The sequence below is a fragment of the Tachyglossus aculeatus genome, chromosome 19, assembly GCF_015852505.1.
Source record: "Tachyglossus aculeatus isolate mTacAcu1 chromosome 19, mTacAcu1.pri, whole genome shotgun sequence".
NCBI classification, from domain to species: domain Eukaryota; kingdom Metazoa; phylum Chordata; class Mammalia; order Monotremata; family Tachyglossidae; genus Tachyglossus; species Tachyglossus aculeatus.
Genome location: NC_052084.1, coordinates 30,438,744 through 30,457,054, shown reverse-complemented (window position 1 = coordinate 30,457,054; position 18,311 = coordinate 30,438,744). Strand labels below are relative to the sequence as shown.

The 18,311-nt window shown below is 40.4% G+C and overlaps 1 protein-coding gene across 3 annotated transcripts in view; it reads left to right on the top strand.

The window, feature by feature from the left end:
• Positions 1 to 18,311, top strand: part of SNAP91 (synaptosome associated protein 91) — an 82,394-nt gene that overhangs the window by 21,595 nt on the left and 42,488 nt on the right. For 2 of the 3 annotated variants that reach the window (XM_038760985.1, XM_038760986.1), the window contains exons 3-11: positions 2,138 to 2,280; positions 3,821 to 3,896; positions 5,907 to 6,009; positions 7,920 to 8,013; positions 9,536 to 9,647; positions 11,381 to 11,487; positions 13,656 to 13,697; positions 15,810 to 15,880; positions 16,677 to 16,682. In XM_038760985.1, the coding sequence (XP_038616913.1) occupies positions 2,138 to 2,280; positions 3,821 to 3,896; positions 5,907 to 6,009; positions 7,920 to 8,013; positions 9,536 to 9,647; positions 11,381 to 11,487; positions 13,656 to 13,697; positions 15,810 to 15,880; positions 16,677 to 16,682 (754 nt within the window). The remainder of the gene's footprint in view (positions 1 to 2,137; positions 2,281 to 3,820; positions 3,897 to 5,906; positions 6,010 to 7,919; positions 8,014 to 9,535; positions 9,648 to 11,380; positions 11,488 to 13,655; positions 13,698 to 15,809; positions 15,881 to 16,676; positions 16,683 to 18,311) is intronic. The other variant, XM_038760987.1, reaches the window with a different exon arrangement.

Genomic DNA, 18,311 nt, shown 5'->3' with positions numbered 1-18,311 from the left:
ATACATTTCTAGAAGGAGTCACTTGTAAGATGCAGCCCCCCCACATGATGAGTGTTATATTTGGACTTTGTGTATATATATCACTTTCAGTGCCTAGACCAGTTTTATTAGCAATATGGGTGAGTTTTGTAATATCTAGGGCAGGGTCAAATGCAAACCAAATTTGGGTGGAGGCCCTGGGCATTGTATTTTTTTTGTTTTTGTTTTTTGGGTGGATATATCTGAGGCTACCTGCCTATGACTTACTCCTGACCAACACAAGAAAAAATATGCTTGTCACTCTGGCTTCAAGTAGGGTAAGACTGCCATAGGATCCCTCACTCCACCCCAGGGGAAAGAGGAAGATCTCCTGATATCTCACCATCACTTGACTAGTGTGAGTTGCCTCCACCCTCCTGCTTCTTTTGATACTAATTCTGCTGGTTGGCCCTCCTTTAAAAGAAGCTCAGGGAAAGTGATAACTAGCTCAAAGTGTGGTTATGGAGATCTACTCTGGTTTCGTGGAGGATGAAGTAACTAATGTTTAAAAGGAGATTTTTGAACTAACTGTTGATTTTTTTTAACTATCTTTGCTCTGCCTGTCCTCCCTTCCATAGATTTGTACTTCCCAGTGCTTAGTGCAGTGCTCTGCACACAGTAAGCGCTCAATAAATATGACTGAATGAATGTCAAGTTGTGTGGGTTTATATGCATGCATGCTCACACTGAGGAGTCAAGAAATTCAGCTCTATGGAATTGAGTTAAGCAAAGGCACTGTAAATTCACACAGTTAACTTACAACACTGTTTTGTACATCATAGTTTAAGGATTGATGTGTTGTCTGTTTAGTTGGAAGCTAGCAAAACACAAGCACCATCACTTCCAATCAATAAGGAAAAACTTGGTGGAATATTCTACATTGAATGAATGATGGAAGGAAAGAAATTGGAGCTGTCGGGAGAAGGCTTTTCAGGCAACCGGCGCAGCATGGCAGAGTTGACGGTTGGGCAGTGAGATATTAAGGGCAAGGGGTTGGAGACTGAACATACCTGTGTGAGTGGTTAGCTGGGAGTAGGAAGTGATGAGGGCTGCCATCAGTTGTGTTTAGTTGCAAGGTCTTGGAAAGGAAGTGTGACATGAGCCACTTTTTGGGGACTCCCAGAATCATTTGCTTATGCCCCAGTAGCTGCAGGCTGGTGGACACCCAAGATCCAACATTAGCATGCTGGAAACCTGGCCTTTACCAAACCCGCTGCTTTTTCGGGGGTTATGAAGCCTTCAGATATTTCAGACATTATTATCACAAGAATTTAAGCCCTTCCTCCTCTCCACCCCCTTCCCAGCCATGACACTGGGATGACCACTCCATCAAGCAAGGTAAAAGACCAATTAATCAATTATTGTGTGCTTACCATGTGGATAGTACTGTACTAAGCTCTTAAGAGAGTACAGTACCTCAAATGCTTTCCATGCCCATGAGGGCCTTGCAGACTAGAGAGACCTGGCCCTTGCTCTTTGAAACTTAAAACCATGCAGAAGAGCATTCCAAAACAGAGGACTGTGCACAAAGAACTCCTACTGCGGATTTACTACGCAAAGTGTTTGAGGAAGTACTTTCCTGGAGGTGAATATATTGTGCTCACCACTCCCTACAGGAAAGCCAAAGCTTTAGCTTCAAGGAGTAGAAGCAGCATGGCCCAATGGCTAGAGCATGGGCCTGGGAATCAGAATGACTTGGGTTCTAATCCTGGCTCCACCACTTGTCTGCTGTGTGATTTGGGGCAAGTCTCTTACCTTCTCTGTGCTTCAGTTTCCTCCTCTGTAAAATGGGGATGAGACCGTGAGCCCCGTGCATGTCAGGGAATGTAACCAACCTGATTATCTTGTATTACCTCAGCACTTAGTATGGTGCCTGGCACATAGTAATTGCGTAACAAATACCCTAAAAGAAGTGAATATTTGCCATGGATGCACAAAGTAGAAAAGGTAAGCATTTTTAAAGGTACTACTGGACCCACCTCAGCATTTCCAGAAATAGTGCTATTAGCATGTCCACCAGATTTCTGATTAGGCACTTAATTTTGAAACAATGCGGACTTAGATCTGTTAATCATCAAAGGTTTGTAACATCATTGACCATTTGTTTTCATTTTCATAGATTTGATCCAGGCCACCAATGAGACAAATGTTAATATCCCTCAAATGGCTGACACACTGTTTGAAAGAGCAACGAACAGTAGCTGGGTGGTGGTTTTCAAAGCATTAGTAACAACACATCATCTAATGGTCCACGGCAATGAGGTAAGATCGTAATTTTAGAAGTCTAGGTTTTTGCCCGGGCTGATGTATTTTTCTGGTAATATGGGGCAGGTAGGGGAAGGAAAGGAATAATTAGTGGCAATGTTAGTTTTTAATTCTACCTCTCAGGTGGGCTGCTTACCTTGTTCAGGGAATGTGGGGTCAAGGATGAGGGTTCTTTCTTGCTGCCCTTCATATTTCCTGGAAGAGTTTTCCTCAAGTTTTCATTTGCATATAAGAAAGTAGAAATCATGTGTCTTCCTTTCTGCCTTCTTTCCTGTCCTTTGTTTTAGAAACTGTTGTTCTTTTTCATTGCTACTTTCTGTCTCCAGGATTTCTCTTGTTCTGCTTTCCCAGGGCCTTCTCTCTTTTTTCCTTCCCCTCTAAATGATATCTATCTCTTCTCACAACTTTCTCAGCAATTATCCTTTCCCTTTTTTAAGGTATCTCACTCAATCAGGTAGGGGATGTTTTGACCTAGAGGAAACAGCCTAGTCAGAATTTTGCCAGCTGCTTCTTTTCGCCTGATTTCCTATCCTGCCTGCATTGACCTCAGTGGTGTCCCCAGGTTCCTTCCTGGAAAGCATGAACAGTGAATGATCTATGCAGGGGGCAGAGACCAAAGTCAGTAGGGAGCCTGTTATCAGAGAATAGGGAAACAGAGAATTGTTGTTTCTGTTTGAATGTAAATAGCCCAAGCAAGATCACAACAAGTAGAACAATAATGGAGCAAAAGTCATTTGAGACAGGATCAGCACTGTTATCACAGAGATGCTCAGAGTAAATGAACAGGGAGTTTTAATGGGAGAGGGTGTATATGTGTGTTCACAAAGTCTTGCCTGCATGGGGTGGATTTTTGGATGCTGGCATGATTCCCTTAGAGCTGAAATACAACAGGCCTGCCTGAAATCTAAAACTGAAAAAAAGCTCCCTGTGAGGACCAGCATGATAATCTGAGCCATATACACTTAACTGACCATTTTGGGGGTACTTACCATGCTTAGAGCAGTGTGGTCATTGCTGTGGAGATGGAAGCACCTTGGGGGCGTAGGAAGGTGAGAAAGTATGTGTAGCTTGAAATAGTTTCCTTCGTTTTGGCTTTATTTCTTAATAGGAGATGAAGTCAAAATAAAGAGAAACAGGTGATTAATATGTCTGTACATATTTGGATTTGGAAAGTTGGAAGGTTGAAACTCTTCATGTATAAACGTATTTTTAAATGACATTGTTCACAGGAAAGAAGTGAAATGATTATGTAGGTGAATAGAGGTAAGATTACCTGTTCAGCTAATCTTATTTAGAATTAATTGAACCTCTAATTGTATATTGAAATAATGAATCAGAATGTTGTGAAAAGCATGTAATCAGTGAATATCGTGCAAATTAGCTCTTTTAAGCGAATCAGTCAGGTGTCCCTTATGCACAAGAATAACCTCAATTAGAACTTCAGTGATAACATTTCCACCAGCATTAGAGAGAATATGTTCACAGATGTGATTTAACCTCAAGTTGATGTTTAATTGACGTTTTATTCTTTTTTCAGAGATTTATTCAGTATTTGGCATCTAGAAACACATTATTCAATCTCAGCAATTTTTTGGATAAAAGTGGATCCCACGGTAAGACTGATCACATTCGAGTATATTGCTTGAGCCGTATATTGAATATGGTAGCATTAAAAACTGAACCCCTGTACTGAGTAATAATAAAGTTGTTTAAGTTGATGAGAATAGTATTGTAAAGAGTGCATCACATCTGGCAAATAGATTGTGCTTTATTCTTCAAAAGTGATTTCAAGAACAAATTTCTTGAACAGTGTCCAGCCATTTTGTTTTCAAAAGGTCCTAGACACACTAAGAAGAGTAGTTCTGTTGAAAGGGTGTCTTCCTGTTTGTTTTGTTTTTCATTTGGGGTTTTGAAAAGCTGAATCTTTCAGTATATTTAGAGACAACAAAATGGAAAAGTTAAGTGCCATTCACAGTTGCAAAACAGTGCATCTGTGTCAGGTCAGCTTAGCAGGGTAGGATTCTTAATGGTGACTCCCTGGAGCATTTTTTGGCTAATAATGGTTCTTTGGGTGGCCCACAAAAGATGTATATTTTATCACCTCTTGGAATTTAAAGTGCCCAGGAGATAAAGGAGTCCTATGAAAGGTAGGCATTTTTAATTTCTCTAATGTGCATGCTGAATGTAATTTTATGTAATGCCCTCACTTGTTCTCCTGGTAATCTTTTTATTTGTCTTCACTCACCCTGTTTTCTCCCCACCCACCTTCTGACTGTCACATCTTTATCTTTACACTTTTTGTGCTCCACTTTCTACTCTTGCCCCACATACTAGCACATCACCACGTCCTCTTAATTCCATACCCAAACTTCACATTCTCATGGTTCCCCTGGGCTCCTTGCCACCCCTTCCAGCCTGGTTTGAGGATGGCTAGATGTAGGGTGGCCGCAGTCAAGTTGCAAGAGGTAGTGAGGAGAACTTCCAGAGTTGTAGAGCTCAGTAATAATCAGGAAGAAAAGACCAGATGTAAAGACCATCTCCATCCTGGAGATGGAGATTTAAAAGCTCTATAGGGAGAGTGGGTGTGCAGGTAGACGGGGAAGGAGTAAGAAAAAGTAAGTAAATAAAAGGCTTACCTGGGTGACGGGTCCGGGGCATCACATGGAACTGGGTCCAGCCTGCTTGTGAAAAGAATTGACTCATTTCTGATGCTCACCTAACAAAGGTAGTCTTGTATAATTGAAAGGTAATCTCTCTCCTTGTACATTACCCCCCCACCTCCCCACCTCTTGGTATTTTATACAAGTGAAGAAAAAGTTTACATTTATTTTCAATTCCTTATGACGTTTGAAATGTGGCCTCAATGATTTCAATCACAAACCTGTAACGGTTTTCAAGTAAGAATGTTCGAGAGATCTTGATCAGAAATGGCAGATGAAAGTTTCTTTAAGTGAAAGATTGTGATGGTGTCTCCAGGGTTCCCAAGATGCAGCTGATAGCGGTCCGTTATCAGGGTGTATAAATACGGCTGATCTGGCAGATGCTAAAACTCGCTGCTTTCCTGTCCTGAGTAAGCCGTGTAAGACCTTTCCTGGAAGGAAAAAAAAAGGGTTGGGAGGAGAACCCTAAAATTAATAGTATTAAGTGCTTACTATGTGCAGAGCACTGTACTAAGTGCTGGGAGAGAATATACAGGTGGGAATTGTACATGATCCTTGTCCTCTGAGAGCTCACAACTTAAGTCAAGGTTCCATAATTCTTGGTAATATTTTAATGATGGATTTGTGTAATCATCCTCTTCAGTTCATTGCTGTCTCATTGTTCAAATCTGAAGATGAATCAATTGTATTCATTGAACACTTAACTGTATGCAGAGCACTGTACTAAATGCTTGGGAGAGTACAATTTAATAGATGGTAGAAACATTCCCAGCTCACAGTCTAGAGGACTAAAGATGGATCTCTTCCAAATTTTACTTGGTTTTCCTGAAACCTTAATATAGTAATTTAATAAGGCCAACCCTATCTATTGGTATGTAAGTTTTAAACTTAAGGAAACACTTTGTTAAATCAAATTCCATTTCAAGGGTATGTTTTAAATATTTGGATTTTTGTCATCTTCAGGTTATGATATGTCTACCTTTATAAGGCGCTACAGTAGATACCTAAATGAAAAGGCTTTCTCATACAGGCAAATGGCATTTGACTTTGCAAGAGTAAAGAAGGGGTATGTGTTTTACTTTCTAACTTATTTGAACTTTTCAAAGGTGAAGCATCTTTTAGTTTTGGTCACTTTCATCAGTTTAGGGAATAAGGAATATATATGTGGTTTTTTAATGGTACTTGTTAACCATTTACTATATGCCAGGCGCTGTTCTAAGTACTGCGGTAGATAGAAGACAATCAGTTGGGATGCAGTCTCTGTCCCACATGGGGTCCATAGTCTAAGTAGGAGGGAGGAGGATTTAATCCCCATTTAACAGATGAGGTAACGGAGGCCCAGAGAATTTTAGTGACCCAAGGTCCCACAGCAGACAAGTGGTGGAGCCAGGATTAGAACCCAGGTCTTTGGGACCATGTTCTTTTCACTAGGCCGTGCTGGTTCCCAGCAGCAAGGGTATTAATGACTCTCAGGAACTCCTATGCATACCTCTGGAGTAGGGTGGTAGAAGTCAGTCAATTGTACTTGAGAGCTTACTGTGTGCAGAGCACTGTACTAAGCACTTGGGAGAGTACAATAGAACAATAAACAGACACATGCCCTGTCCACAATGAGCTTACAATCTAGAGGGGGCAGACGGATATTAATATAAATTCTAGATTGGGGTATAAGTCCTGTGGGGCTGGGAGGGGAAATAAATAAAGGGAGCAAATCAGGATGAGGCAGAAGGGAGTGGGAGAAGAGGAAAGGAGGGCTTAGGGAAGGTCTCTTGGAGGAGATTCATTCATTCAATTGTATTTATTGAGCGCTTACTGTGTGCAGAGCACTGTACTAAGAGCTTGGGAAGTACAAGTTGGCAACATATAGAGATGGTCCCTACCCAACAGTGGGCTCACAGTCTAGAAGGGGGAGATGTGCTGCCAATAAGGCTTTGAAGGGAGGGAGAGTAATCCTTTCAGATATGAGGAGGGAGGGCATTTCAGGCCAGAAGCAGGAAGTAGGCGAGAGGTCATTGGTGAGACAGATGAGATCGAGATGCTGTGAGAAGGTTAGCATTAGGTGCTAGGAGGTTTGGGGCAAGAGCTGAACCCGAAGAGCTTCAGGGAAGAGTGGTGGAAGGATTGGGGGTGGGGAGAACCAGGCTTCTCCAGCTTCCCACCGCCAGGCCTCTTCCTGGCTTTGCAGGGAGCTTGGGGAGAGGCCAGCAAAGCTAGAGTCTCCACTCCTGGACATTCCCAGCCCTTCGTGTCACCGATTCCTTACTTTACACTGCTGCTTTTTGTGCTGTATTAAAAATACGTGACAACGAACTCTCTTCTACTGTCAAATTCGTTTCCAGTTGCACAAGTTCTACCTTTTTGCTAGAAAACACTCCCAGTGACAGAGAAGAGACATCTGGACAAGTTGGATTCATAAAGTACATTTATATTATTCTCTCCCTCAGGCTCCCAGCCAGATTCAGGCTGGGAAGTCAACAGTTCTGGCATCTCTTTGGCAGAAGAATAAGACACTGAAGTCTACCTAAACTGTTTTCAGTGATGCTTCCAGATCAGTGAGTCAGTCATACTTGACGGCTTATTGTGTGCAGAGCACTGTACTAAGTGCTTGGGAGAGTACAGTGTAACAATATAATGGACACACTCCCTGCGCACAATTCTTTCACTGGGTTAAATTGCCCCTAATTTTTCTTTGGCTTTATAAATAGAAGGGGAAATTGTAGCACTACTTTTTGACACGTTAGCACTGAACTAATAGAAAAAAGGTTCCAACTGAACTTAAGCAAGGGTGACTGGTTAATCATTTAAACTTTTGGCGATTTAGCTTTCCCCTGTTTTGAATGGTTGTACTGATTCTCATCCAAACCAAACTTCGAAGAAGTAGGGAAATGAGAAAGGTGATCCTGAGGAGTAAGGCAACCTACTCCGGGCCAATTTTGCTACTTTTGCTTGCTAACATGATGCTTTTTTTAATTGTAGGGCTGATGGAGTAATGAGGACAATGGCTCCTGAAAAACTGCTGAAGAGTATGCCTATATTGCAGGGACAGATAGATGCACTGCTTGAGTTTGATGTATGTAATAACTATCTTAAATAATACAGTTTAAAGATTATTTCTGTGCCTAAAATCTGTACTTATGCTTATGGACAATATTTGTGAATTTGAGTGTGGGAAGCTAGGATACCATTATTGTGAAACTGAGTTAAATGCTTATTTTGACTCTCAACTTGTTAAGCCTTCTCAACATTTATTTCTTTGCGAGAGTTTGCTTCGGAATTAGTCTGGGAACCCGATGAAATGTTAAAATTCTTGCCCTGCACACAATGACTTGGAATTTGACTGTCGAATTGTTTTGGATTTTGAAATTAATGTAAGCCACCTCATGTAGGAAATTGTACAGGAGGAACCTTTTAAAGTGTGCCGTATTGAAAGTGTATTTGCAGTAATTTGAAGAATAACATTAACTGTGGTTATTTCACCCTTGGTTTCTGGTACGTGGCAAACATACCCAAGAGCGCATGTTACTTTAATGCATGTCACTGATACGATGGTATCTCCGAGCAGACAGTGGACAAGCCTCGGCCCTGAAACTTCAGGAATTGATTAAAGCACTAGTGGTTTTTCCTCAAGGCCCTTCACGTGACTGGGAGAGTCTCGTCTCCGCCAGTCATATTCCCATGGGGGCACAGAGGGCAACAAGCAAGTGGACAAAGAGGGCACATAGAGTGTTTGAAAGTGTAGGATCCTCTTAGCCATGACCACTGCATAATTCCACGGCCGGGCCCTACCCCTCAGTCCAGCAGCTGGTTGCTCAGCCACCGGGATCTTTGCTGCCCTCAATATTTTAGGATTTTGACTTCTTCTAGGTTATCCTTTGGTCCCCAGGGCTCTGCACTGATAGCGTAGTCCCAGCAGGTAAGTTTCACACTTGCAAAGCCGGGACTACAACACAGGTCTCCTGTTGCCCAGAGCCATGCCGTCGCCACTGGACCAACAGTATAATCCATCAGTGGCGTTTATTAAGTTCTTAATGTGTGCAGTGAACTGTACTAAGTGCTTGGAAGAGTACAGTATAACAGGGTTGGTAGACATAAGGAAGTTGAGAAGCAGTGTGGCTTAGTGGAAAGAGCACGGACTTTGGAGTCAGAGGTCATGGGTTCAAATTCCGGCTCTGCCGATTGTCAGCTGTGTGACTTTGGGCAAGTCACTTGACTTCTCTGGGCCTCAGTTACCTCATCTGTAAAATGGGGATTGACTGTGAGCCCCCGTGGGACAACCTGATCACCTTGTAACCTCCCCAGCACTTAGAACAGTGCTTTGCACATAGTAAGCACTTAATAAATACCATTATTATTGTTATTAAGGAAGTGGAGCAACCACTGTTCTATTTTACAAGCTGTCTTCCATTCCTTTAAAATAAAGGCACTCAAATGAAGATGAAAAATGGCCAGGGCTATTGAAATCTTTGACATTAGGTATTTTTAGTATTCAGCTGTCTGGGACAGCCTGGCAGTATCACATGATTTGCCTTTTGCTTTCTTAGATGGCCTTACACTGCATTAAAACACTGACTTTGAATTGTATTTTCCTCTAGGTTCACCCAAATGAACTGACAAATGGTGTCATAAATGCTGCATTTATGCTTCTTTTCAAAGATCTTATCAAGCTTTTTGCCTGCTACAATGATGGAGTTATAAATTTACTAGGTATGTAAAATGAATAAAATGTTTGCCTGTCTACATGGTAGTTTAATAAACCATGGCCTTGATAGTTAAAATCTAAATCTTGAATCCCTTCGAGGGACAGTTAAGCAAGTAGGTAGCGGGGCATATGCTTATCTGCCTGGTCTGCGTGACAGTTTTGCAGTAGTGTGGGTTAAGATGTCACCTGACCTTTTGCTCTAGGTTAACTTAGAGGAAAATGCGATTCAGAGTCAGTGTTTTAATGCAGTCTGATGTCATCTAAGAAAGCAAAAGACAAATCATAGAAAGGTCCTCGGCCAGTCAAACCCCTGAACAATCCAGGGTTTCCAATTTGGAACAGTCCTGAATATGTTAGTATCATTGTTAATGAGCAGTCACCAGAAGATAAGTATGACCTATAATGAGGACTTTGTTATAGTAAATAAAAGCTTATAGTAATACATCAGTAGTGTTAGAGTGCTTACTGTGTGCCAAGCACTGTCCTAAGCACTTGGGAGAGTACAATAGAGTTGATAAACCTGATCCCTTCCCACAAGGAACTTGATGGCTCAATGATTGCCATTTCGCCAGCCTGAGCACTTGCTATATCAGACTTGTTTCTAAACTCTCATTTGAAGGCTTCTCATTTAAGAGGCATCGTGGCCTAGTGGACAGAGCACGGGGTTGGGAGTCAGAAGGACTTGGCTTCCAATTCCAGCTTGGCCTCTTGTTTGCTGTTTGACCTAGGGCAAGTCATTTAACTTCTCTGTGCCTGTTTCCTCATCTGTAAAATGGGGATTAATACTGTGAGCCCCAGGTGGGACATGGACGGTGTCCAACCTGATTAGCTTGTATCTACACCAGCACTCAGTACAGTGCCTGGCCCATAGTGAACACTTAAATACCATAAAAAAGTCTTAGCACGTAGGTCTGTTACTTCTCCCTCAGGTAAAACATTAATTGCACATACTGCTCCTTCCCTGCAAGTCTCACATGTCCTCTCAGGTTCCTTTCTTCCTGGGAACAATTGTTCTCTACCCTGTTGAGGACAGGACAAAAGGAAGCTGACTGAATAGATGTTGGATGATTATGAGGATTATGAGAAATGGACAACTTTTCCCGGGGGAGATTCCGGAATCTATTTCTCCAAAGATTCAGAACAAGCATTGCTAGATAACCTTTCTTGTGATCCTGTCTGTTTAAAGCCATAGAAATGGCAGTGGCAATGAACTGGAAATAGAAGAGTTTGCAAACAAGAGTGGACTGACTAGATCAGGTCACTTTAGCCTCGAAAAACAAATGCTCAGGGGAGATATGATTCAAAATTTCCCAAACTGTCAAGGATGTGGATAGGACAAGTGTAGAATGGTTGTTCATTAAATTTTACACCACCACCAGGGCTAAGGGGTACCCATTGAAGTTGGGGGTTGCAAACTGATGGAAACACATCTCTCCACAACAGGTGGTAAATAAATGAAATTCATTATCCCACTGAAACTGTGTAGGCCATAATGAGTTATTTAAAGGGAAGAGTTGTTAATGTTAGATTGTGCATCCATAATCATGAGTGTGTGTTTGGAGGAGGGCAATAATTGCATTATTTTTCCAAGCACCTTTTGTGCCGATCCTGGGAGACTGAGCTAAATGGGCCATCAACATTATCCGGGGTGGGGTTGCTTATTTTTCATATGCTCTTAGAATGAAATTGAATCTAATATTTTGTGAAACTCAAAAAGCTTATCTTTCACCTATTTCAGAAAAGTTTTTTGAAATGAAGAAGGGGCAGTGTAAAGATGCTCTAGAAATTTACAAACGATTTCTAACTAGAATGACCAGAGTGTCTGAATTCCTTAAAGTGGCAGAAGTAAGTAATGTTAAGCTTTGGAATAGCAATATAAAATTATTTTAGTTGCATATCTCTGGATATACATATATGTGTATATATATAGAGAGAGAGAGAGATGGGCGCCCTTCTAATGTTCTGATAAGATATGACAGACAAGTCAGCTTTCCCTGTAACATTTCTCCCATTAATGCAGGTGGACTTTGTTTTGGAGTTTGGATTCACTTCCTCTGTTTTTCCTGTGCATTCTCTTTGTATACACGTTAACAGAGAATGCAAATAATATCTTAGGGTGAGAATGGCAACTGGGAGAAAGAAAGAAAGAAGGTCTCATTGTTTTTATCACTGATGGTGGCCATAATCTTAAAATTATCAAGACTACTGGAAATGTTTTGGTTTTATTATGATCTTAATGCTAGTTACTGCAAGCTGAATTTTGGGTTTGGAAAGTGATTACATCTTCCCCTCCCGAAGCATAATCATCTACTATGCATTACCCATTTTATCTTTCTTATGAAACTTAGAAAATGCCCTTCATAGAACCTGAATGTACTAAAGAGACAAACACTTAATTATTCCCTTGCACTTAAATCCAAGTGCTTTGCCTTTATCCCACCGGTTGTCCTTTGTTCATTATCCCAGTGCATGATTAAACGTGGCATTCTGAGGTGTACATTACTTGCAAGATTAGACAGCTTGCTTAGTCAGGGTACTAATTGGAGAGTAACATGCAGTGACAATTCTCTGGGCTTTGCTAGTGATGCACTGCCAAACTAAAGCTTGCTAAAATTCTAGCCTGCTTTTTCTATCTCTTCGTCCGCTACTTACATTGTGAAATGGCTCCTTTTTTTGCCAACTGGGGTCAATGGGGAAGGGCAGCTTTATCCCAAGACCTGAGTACAGTGTTCTACACTGAATAAGCCCTCAAACACTGTTTATTGCCTGCTTGCATTTTGTGTAGGGATTCAGCAAAATTGAACAATTTCAGCTGAATGTTCATGTGCTGGCATTAGTTACTGACACACTTCATCTGTATTTGATGGTTTAGTACCATCCTGATGCAGATTGAAATGTGTACTTTCACTGGTTAAAAAGGGGAAGAATAGGGGAGAGGGGAAGGAGGGTTGTTGGGGGAAAGCTGGCAATGCTTGTCTTTCCTGCTTTTGATATTAATTCAATATGTTGAGCACTTACTATGTGCAGAGTACTGTACTAAGCGATTGGGAGTACAATACAACAGAATTAGCAGACACATTCCCTGACCATAATGAGCTTATATTGTTGGAAACTACCTCCAGAACTGGAATTTCCCCAGCTGGAACCCCCAGGTGGCAAAAATCTTTAGAGGGAGGGAGGTAACTTCTAAACCTAGAGCACCAAACCTTTCACCATTGGTAGCCAGCTCTATATCTAATTTCCTTTGCTTTAACTGTGAGACTAAATTCTGTCCAATCATTTATTGAGCACTTATTGTGTACAGAGCACTGTACTAAGTGCTTGGGAGAGTATAACAGAGTTGATAGGCAAATTTCCTGTGCACTAGCAGCTTACAAATCTGTTGGGGAGACAGACATTAAAATAAATTACAAATACGTACACAGGTACTGTGGGGCTGAGAGTGGAATAAAGGGTACAAATCCCATTGCAAGGGTGACGCAAAAGGGAGAGGGAATAGGGGAAATGAGGGTTTAGTCGGAGAAGGCCTCTTGAAGGAGATGTGATTTTTTTAAAAAAATAAGGCTTTGAAGGTGGGCAGAGAGACCGTCTATTGGGTATGAAGGGCGAGGGAGTTTACCATAGAGCACCTCTGTCTTTTTATCTGTTTTGCCAGACCTGTCACTTTCCACTCCATCATCATCTGTAGTAGTGCCTTAGTCCATGATATAGTGGAGTCTGAGCTATTTGGAGAACAAATGATTGAGAGGTCTTTTTTGTTGTTGTTTTTGGGGGCGGGGGTGGTGGTAATTGGAGGCTTAGTTAATTCAGGCCTCAGAATAGGAGGAAAATAAAAATTCAACTCCACAATAAAGAAACTTTGGTCTTTGATATCATTCTCCTTTGGGCGCCTGTATCCCTGAACAAGACAGCAGCACAGTATGGGGTTTCTATTTTCCAGTTTCGACAAGTTGGTAGCTAATGAAACAAATGAAAACTTGCCCATTAAATGCATCTCTATTTTCAATCCACAGCAAGTTGGTATTGATAAAGGGGACATTCCTGATCTTACACAGGTAGGTCATTCACATGGAAAAATGTCATTTAAATTTTAATTAAGCTGCTATGGGGCCAGCTTCTTTCTTTTGGGTCATAGCTGAATTAGGTGTGCTAGTGAAGGGAAATGAGTATGATCTGACAAGAGAACACGTTTTTCCACCATCTAGTAACTGCTATAGTTTATTTATTATTGTGTTTTTCCACTTGAGTTGATGGATTCAGCTGGAAGTGATTAAAACTTGACAGTATTTTCACTGCACATTTGAACCTAGTCCTAAGAATAATGAAGACACCAATACAATAGTGTCCAATGAAAGTAGCTAAAAGTGTACAGTGTTGTAGAAGTTAACATTTGTTATTTCAACTTGAATCAAAAAGTCTTGATTAATATTTATAAGAATGCTTTTATTAAAAATACCTGAATATTCCTGTTTAAATTCATAACAATACTAGCGGGATAACAACATTGGTTCTTACTAATTGTAGTAAGATTGTAGTGCTAGTGGTTTTGTATACCACTACCCCTCTCATCCAAGTGCTTAGTACAGTGCTCTGCACACAGTAAGCGCTCAATAAATACGATTGAATGAATGAATGCCAGTCATGTTCCCACTTGGTTACTGGGTACAACTGGAGTGTGGGTGGCACATTGGGAAGTTCTTGCAGGAATTTTATAGGCAAAACCTGTTTAGGGTCAAAGTTATGGCAGTGTAGTGCCAATGCTGTTCGATAGCCCTAGACACCCAACAGAGAAAGAGGAGAGGAAATTTCCCCATTTAGGAGGGAGCCAGATTTTTCTACTGTGTGGAAAGGGTTCTGTCTAGCACCATTAAACAACAGACAGATTTTCTTACCCCATTTCACCCTTAAAATTAATAAACTCCTTCCCCTGCCCACAACTCTTTAGGTTCTCTTTCTCCTCCCCTGTCTCCTGAGCATCTACACTTTGAGGCTTATAAAAATCTCACCATAAAATAACAATTCTGCTTTCATGTAACCACATTTAAGACATTCGTTTATGAGCATGTGGTAAAATGGTATTTTCTAAGCCACTGGCTTGTAGGAATTCTCTAGGTGGGAGGAAATAGTAGGGAAAAGATAGTGCCGTTTCAGCTGATTACCAAATTAGTTATGAGAATCAACCTGCAAGGTATGTATTATTATGTGTGGCTTATTCTTCACACCCAGGTTTGCAATTAACCAAACAAGAGAAAGTTCCAACTATAGATTTTGTGTTGGGTTTGTCTGGAGTGAAATTAAAGTCTCTCTGTATATGAAAAACATTTTAGGAATTGATGTCAGAAATTCTGATTGATCTGCAAATCATTGATAATGAAAGCTTTCCACCCAAAGAGAATGCTACTGATGAATTGGTAACCCTTCTATAATAATACATTGCTTATCACCTCTCAAGAGCAGCCTCTTCTTCACTGGGTTTGTGGGTCCACTTAATGTACTGATTATCACCTTTATATAAGTAAAGTCACTTGTATGTCTTTAACATCACAGGCATGCTGAACTGTTTTGTTACCTTGAGGTGCACTTCAGCTACCTGATCCAAGTTGCAGGCTTTCAGATTAGTTGCTAATCCAAGGAAAAGAAGATGCCTTAATTAAGTAATTATTTTTAAAATCTGTTCAATTCTAAAATATTTTACTAGTCTATTTTGAGGAAAAGGCCTGATTTTTTTTTTTTTTAGGTTGTCTTGATGTGGCAATCTTGAAATTAAAAATTTAGTGAAAGTAAAAGATTTATTCAGGTCAGTTTCCTGCAAATTGCACTTGAGACAGAAATGGACCAAAAGTTCATATACAGACTTTTAAAATAGAATAGGCATGAGCAAAACAGCCATCTTAATTTTTTTGGCTCACTTGCCTACAATTCTTGCCTACCTTTTTACTCCGTACCCTATCACCTGACATTTATGCCAAAAGAAAATAAGTAACTTTTCTATAAATTTGCATTTCCAGCTGCAGGTTTCAGCATGGATATGCTTATCTTATTTTTCACTGAGGTGTTGGCAGAGGTAACGTTGAATGTATGTTCTAAAAAAAAACTAGTGACGAAGGCTTAATATACTTTTTGGTTTTCAATGTAAAGAATATAGATTTTTTTAAATTTTCTTATAGGCTCCCAGCAGTCTTATGGAGACCCTTGAACAACATCTAAATACATTAGAAGGAAAGAAAACTGGAAACAAGTACGCATTACTTGTGGCTCTGCCACCATACTTTAGATAACATTATAGTGTATTTTTGTATAGAAATTCTGTAGATGGTTGAAACCGGCCTGCTGGCATTAATTCTGTTCCCCAAAGGATTGCAAAATCATTAGAATCCAATCAGAAATGTATATTATGCAGAATGCCTGGTTCTTCATAGGAGTAGCTTTCAGATTATAGTAATTGTTTCTCTGAACTGACTTATGAAAGTGTGACTCTGTTTATACAACACATTTCAAATTATTTCCCATTTTTCTCTAAAATCGTCCTGCCAAGAATTTATTGCTTTTTGTTCTAAGGACTGAATTAATTCTTAATCAAATTAAATGCTTTCCCTGCCCCACTATGTCTCCCAGACATTAACGTCTTGAACAAAGTATGGTGCAATTTCTCTGTGGAGTACAAAATAAGCTAGATAAATGATCTTTGAATCATAATTACTCTAGAAACAACTGTACATGATGATGATGAGTTATAAATAGGGATGTTTGTAATAGTTTACAGGGAGAAGCCAGCCTTTATTAAAATGTACATTCTTGTCTTCCTTTTATATGGCACTAAATGATTTGTATTCCTGAGTTTTGGAGTCCTCTTCTGGACTTTTTCCATCCATTTCTTTACTTTGAAACTGTAAAGAATAATTCCCTGAATTACAATTTGGCCTCGGCAGATTAGCTGTTTTTAATGTTAGCATTTTCATGTCATGGCAGAGTATACTAATTTCAGTAATTAACTGTTTTATTTCTGTGTATTTGTGCTTGCCTGGAAACTTAAGTGAAGGGTAAGTCCTATATAGTGCCTCTAGGTTGTATTGCCTCTGTGTGCACACATTATACAGTTGTGATGGGGCTTTAAGCATTTAAATGAGATTTCTACCCATTTTTAGTGTTGCTTGTAGTATTTCCTAGGTGCTGTCAAATTGTACAGCGTGTGGGTTTATCTCTCCCTCATGAATAGATGAGAATTTGAGGACACCTTAATGAGTTCTTAGTTGGAAAGAAAATTAAATATTTAGAGCTTCTTTAGTAAGGGAGAAACTTTTCGTGGAAGCTTCAGGTGAAGTGGAGGTATTTTTAGTTTTTAAGGCATGACAGCTCCTTGGACATTACTGAGTATCTCTAGAAGCTTTCCTACTCTTCACCAATATAAGGTTAAGTACTCTGTACACAAAATAAAATAAAATATGCAAAATGGCCATCAGAAAAGCTGAGAGATTTGAGCAAGATAACAGACACGTTTCCCCATATAACCTGAGAATCTTTTCATTGGAATGATTTAGTAGAATAAGAATAAGTAGAATAAGAAAGCATCAGGAGCCTTTAAAATTGTAGCTTCTTATCTGTCTGGGGTGGCTTCAGCATGGTCCTTCCAGAAACAGATGGATGAAGTAGTTGATCTTTTTTTAATAAGTTCCCTTTGAGCTCCTTTATTCTGTTTCATCATTCCAACTTGTTAGATTCATAGGCATTCTGAAAAGTATCAGTCTTGGGTGAATCTTGGCATATATTTTCCCAGCAGAAATTCAGCCAGATTCTGTGAGATCAGTGGAAGATATCCTTCAATTAAGCTCAGAATGGCAGTAATACTACAGACTCACTTTTCTGTAGAAGATTTGAGAAACAGCATGGCCTAGTAGATAAAGTACAAGCATGGGAGTCAGAAGGATGTGGGTTCTAATCCTGGCTCTGCCACTTGTCTGCTGTGTGACCTTTGGCAAGTCACTTCACTTCTCTGTGCCTCAGTTACCTCATCTGTAAAATGGGTCCCGTGTGGGACAGGGACTGTGTCCAACCTGATTAGCTTGTATCTGCCCCAGTGCTTGATACAGTGACTGGCACATAGTAAATGCTTAGCAAATACCATTAAAAATAAATGGACCTCTGGAAATCAATTATTGGTATTTATGACACGTAGTAAGTGCATAACAAATACCCCCCCCCACCCCCAAAAGACTTTCTTTGCAATTAAGGTTCCAAAACAATTTGTGTTGTGGATAACAAAAAGTAGTAGAGCTTGGACTAGAACCCAGGTCTTCCGGCTCCCAGACTTCTGATCTTTCCAAAAACATGGTTTAGTGGATAGAGAAGGGGCCTGGGCATCAGAAGGATTCAGACATCTAATCTTGACTCCACGTCTGCTGTGTGACTTTGCTGTGTGTCACTTCACTTCTCTCTGTCTCAGTTCCCTCATCTATAAAACGAGGATTAAAACTGAGAGCCCCATGTGGGACATGGACTGCGGCCAACCTGATTAGCTTGTACAGTACCTGGCACATAGTAAGTGCTCAACAAAAACCTTAAAGTCTGTGGCATTTCTCATGTGCACACAGTTATTCTCCAGAGCGGGATCAATACTCAACTGGAGTGAAGAACCAAGTTGGAGCAGGGAATATAGGAGGGGGTAGAGGGAA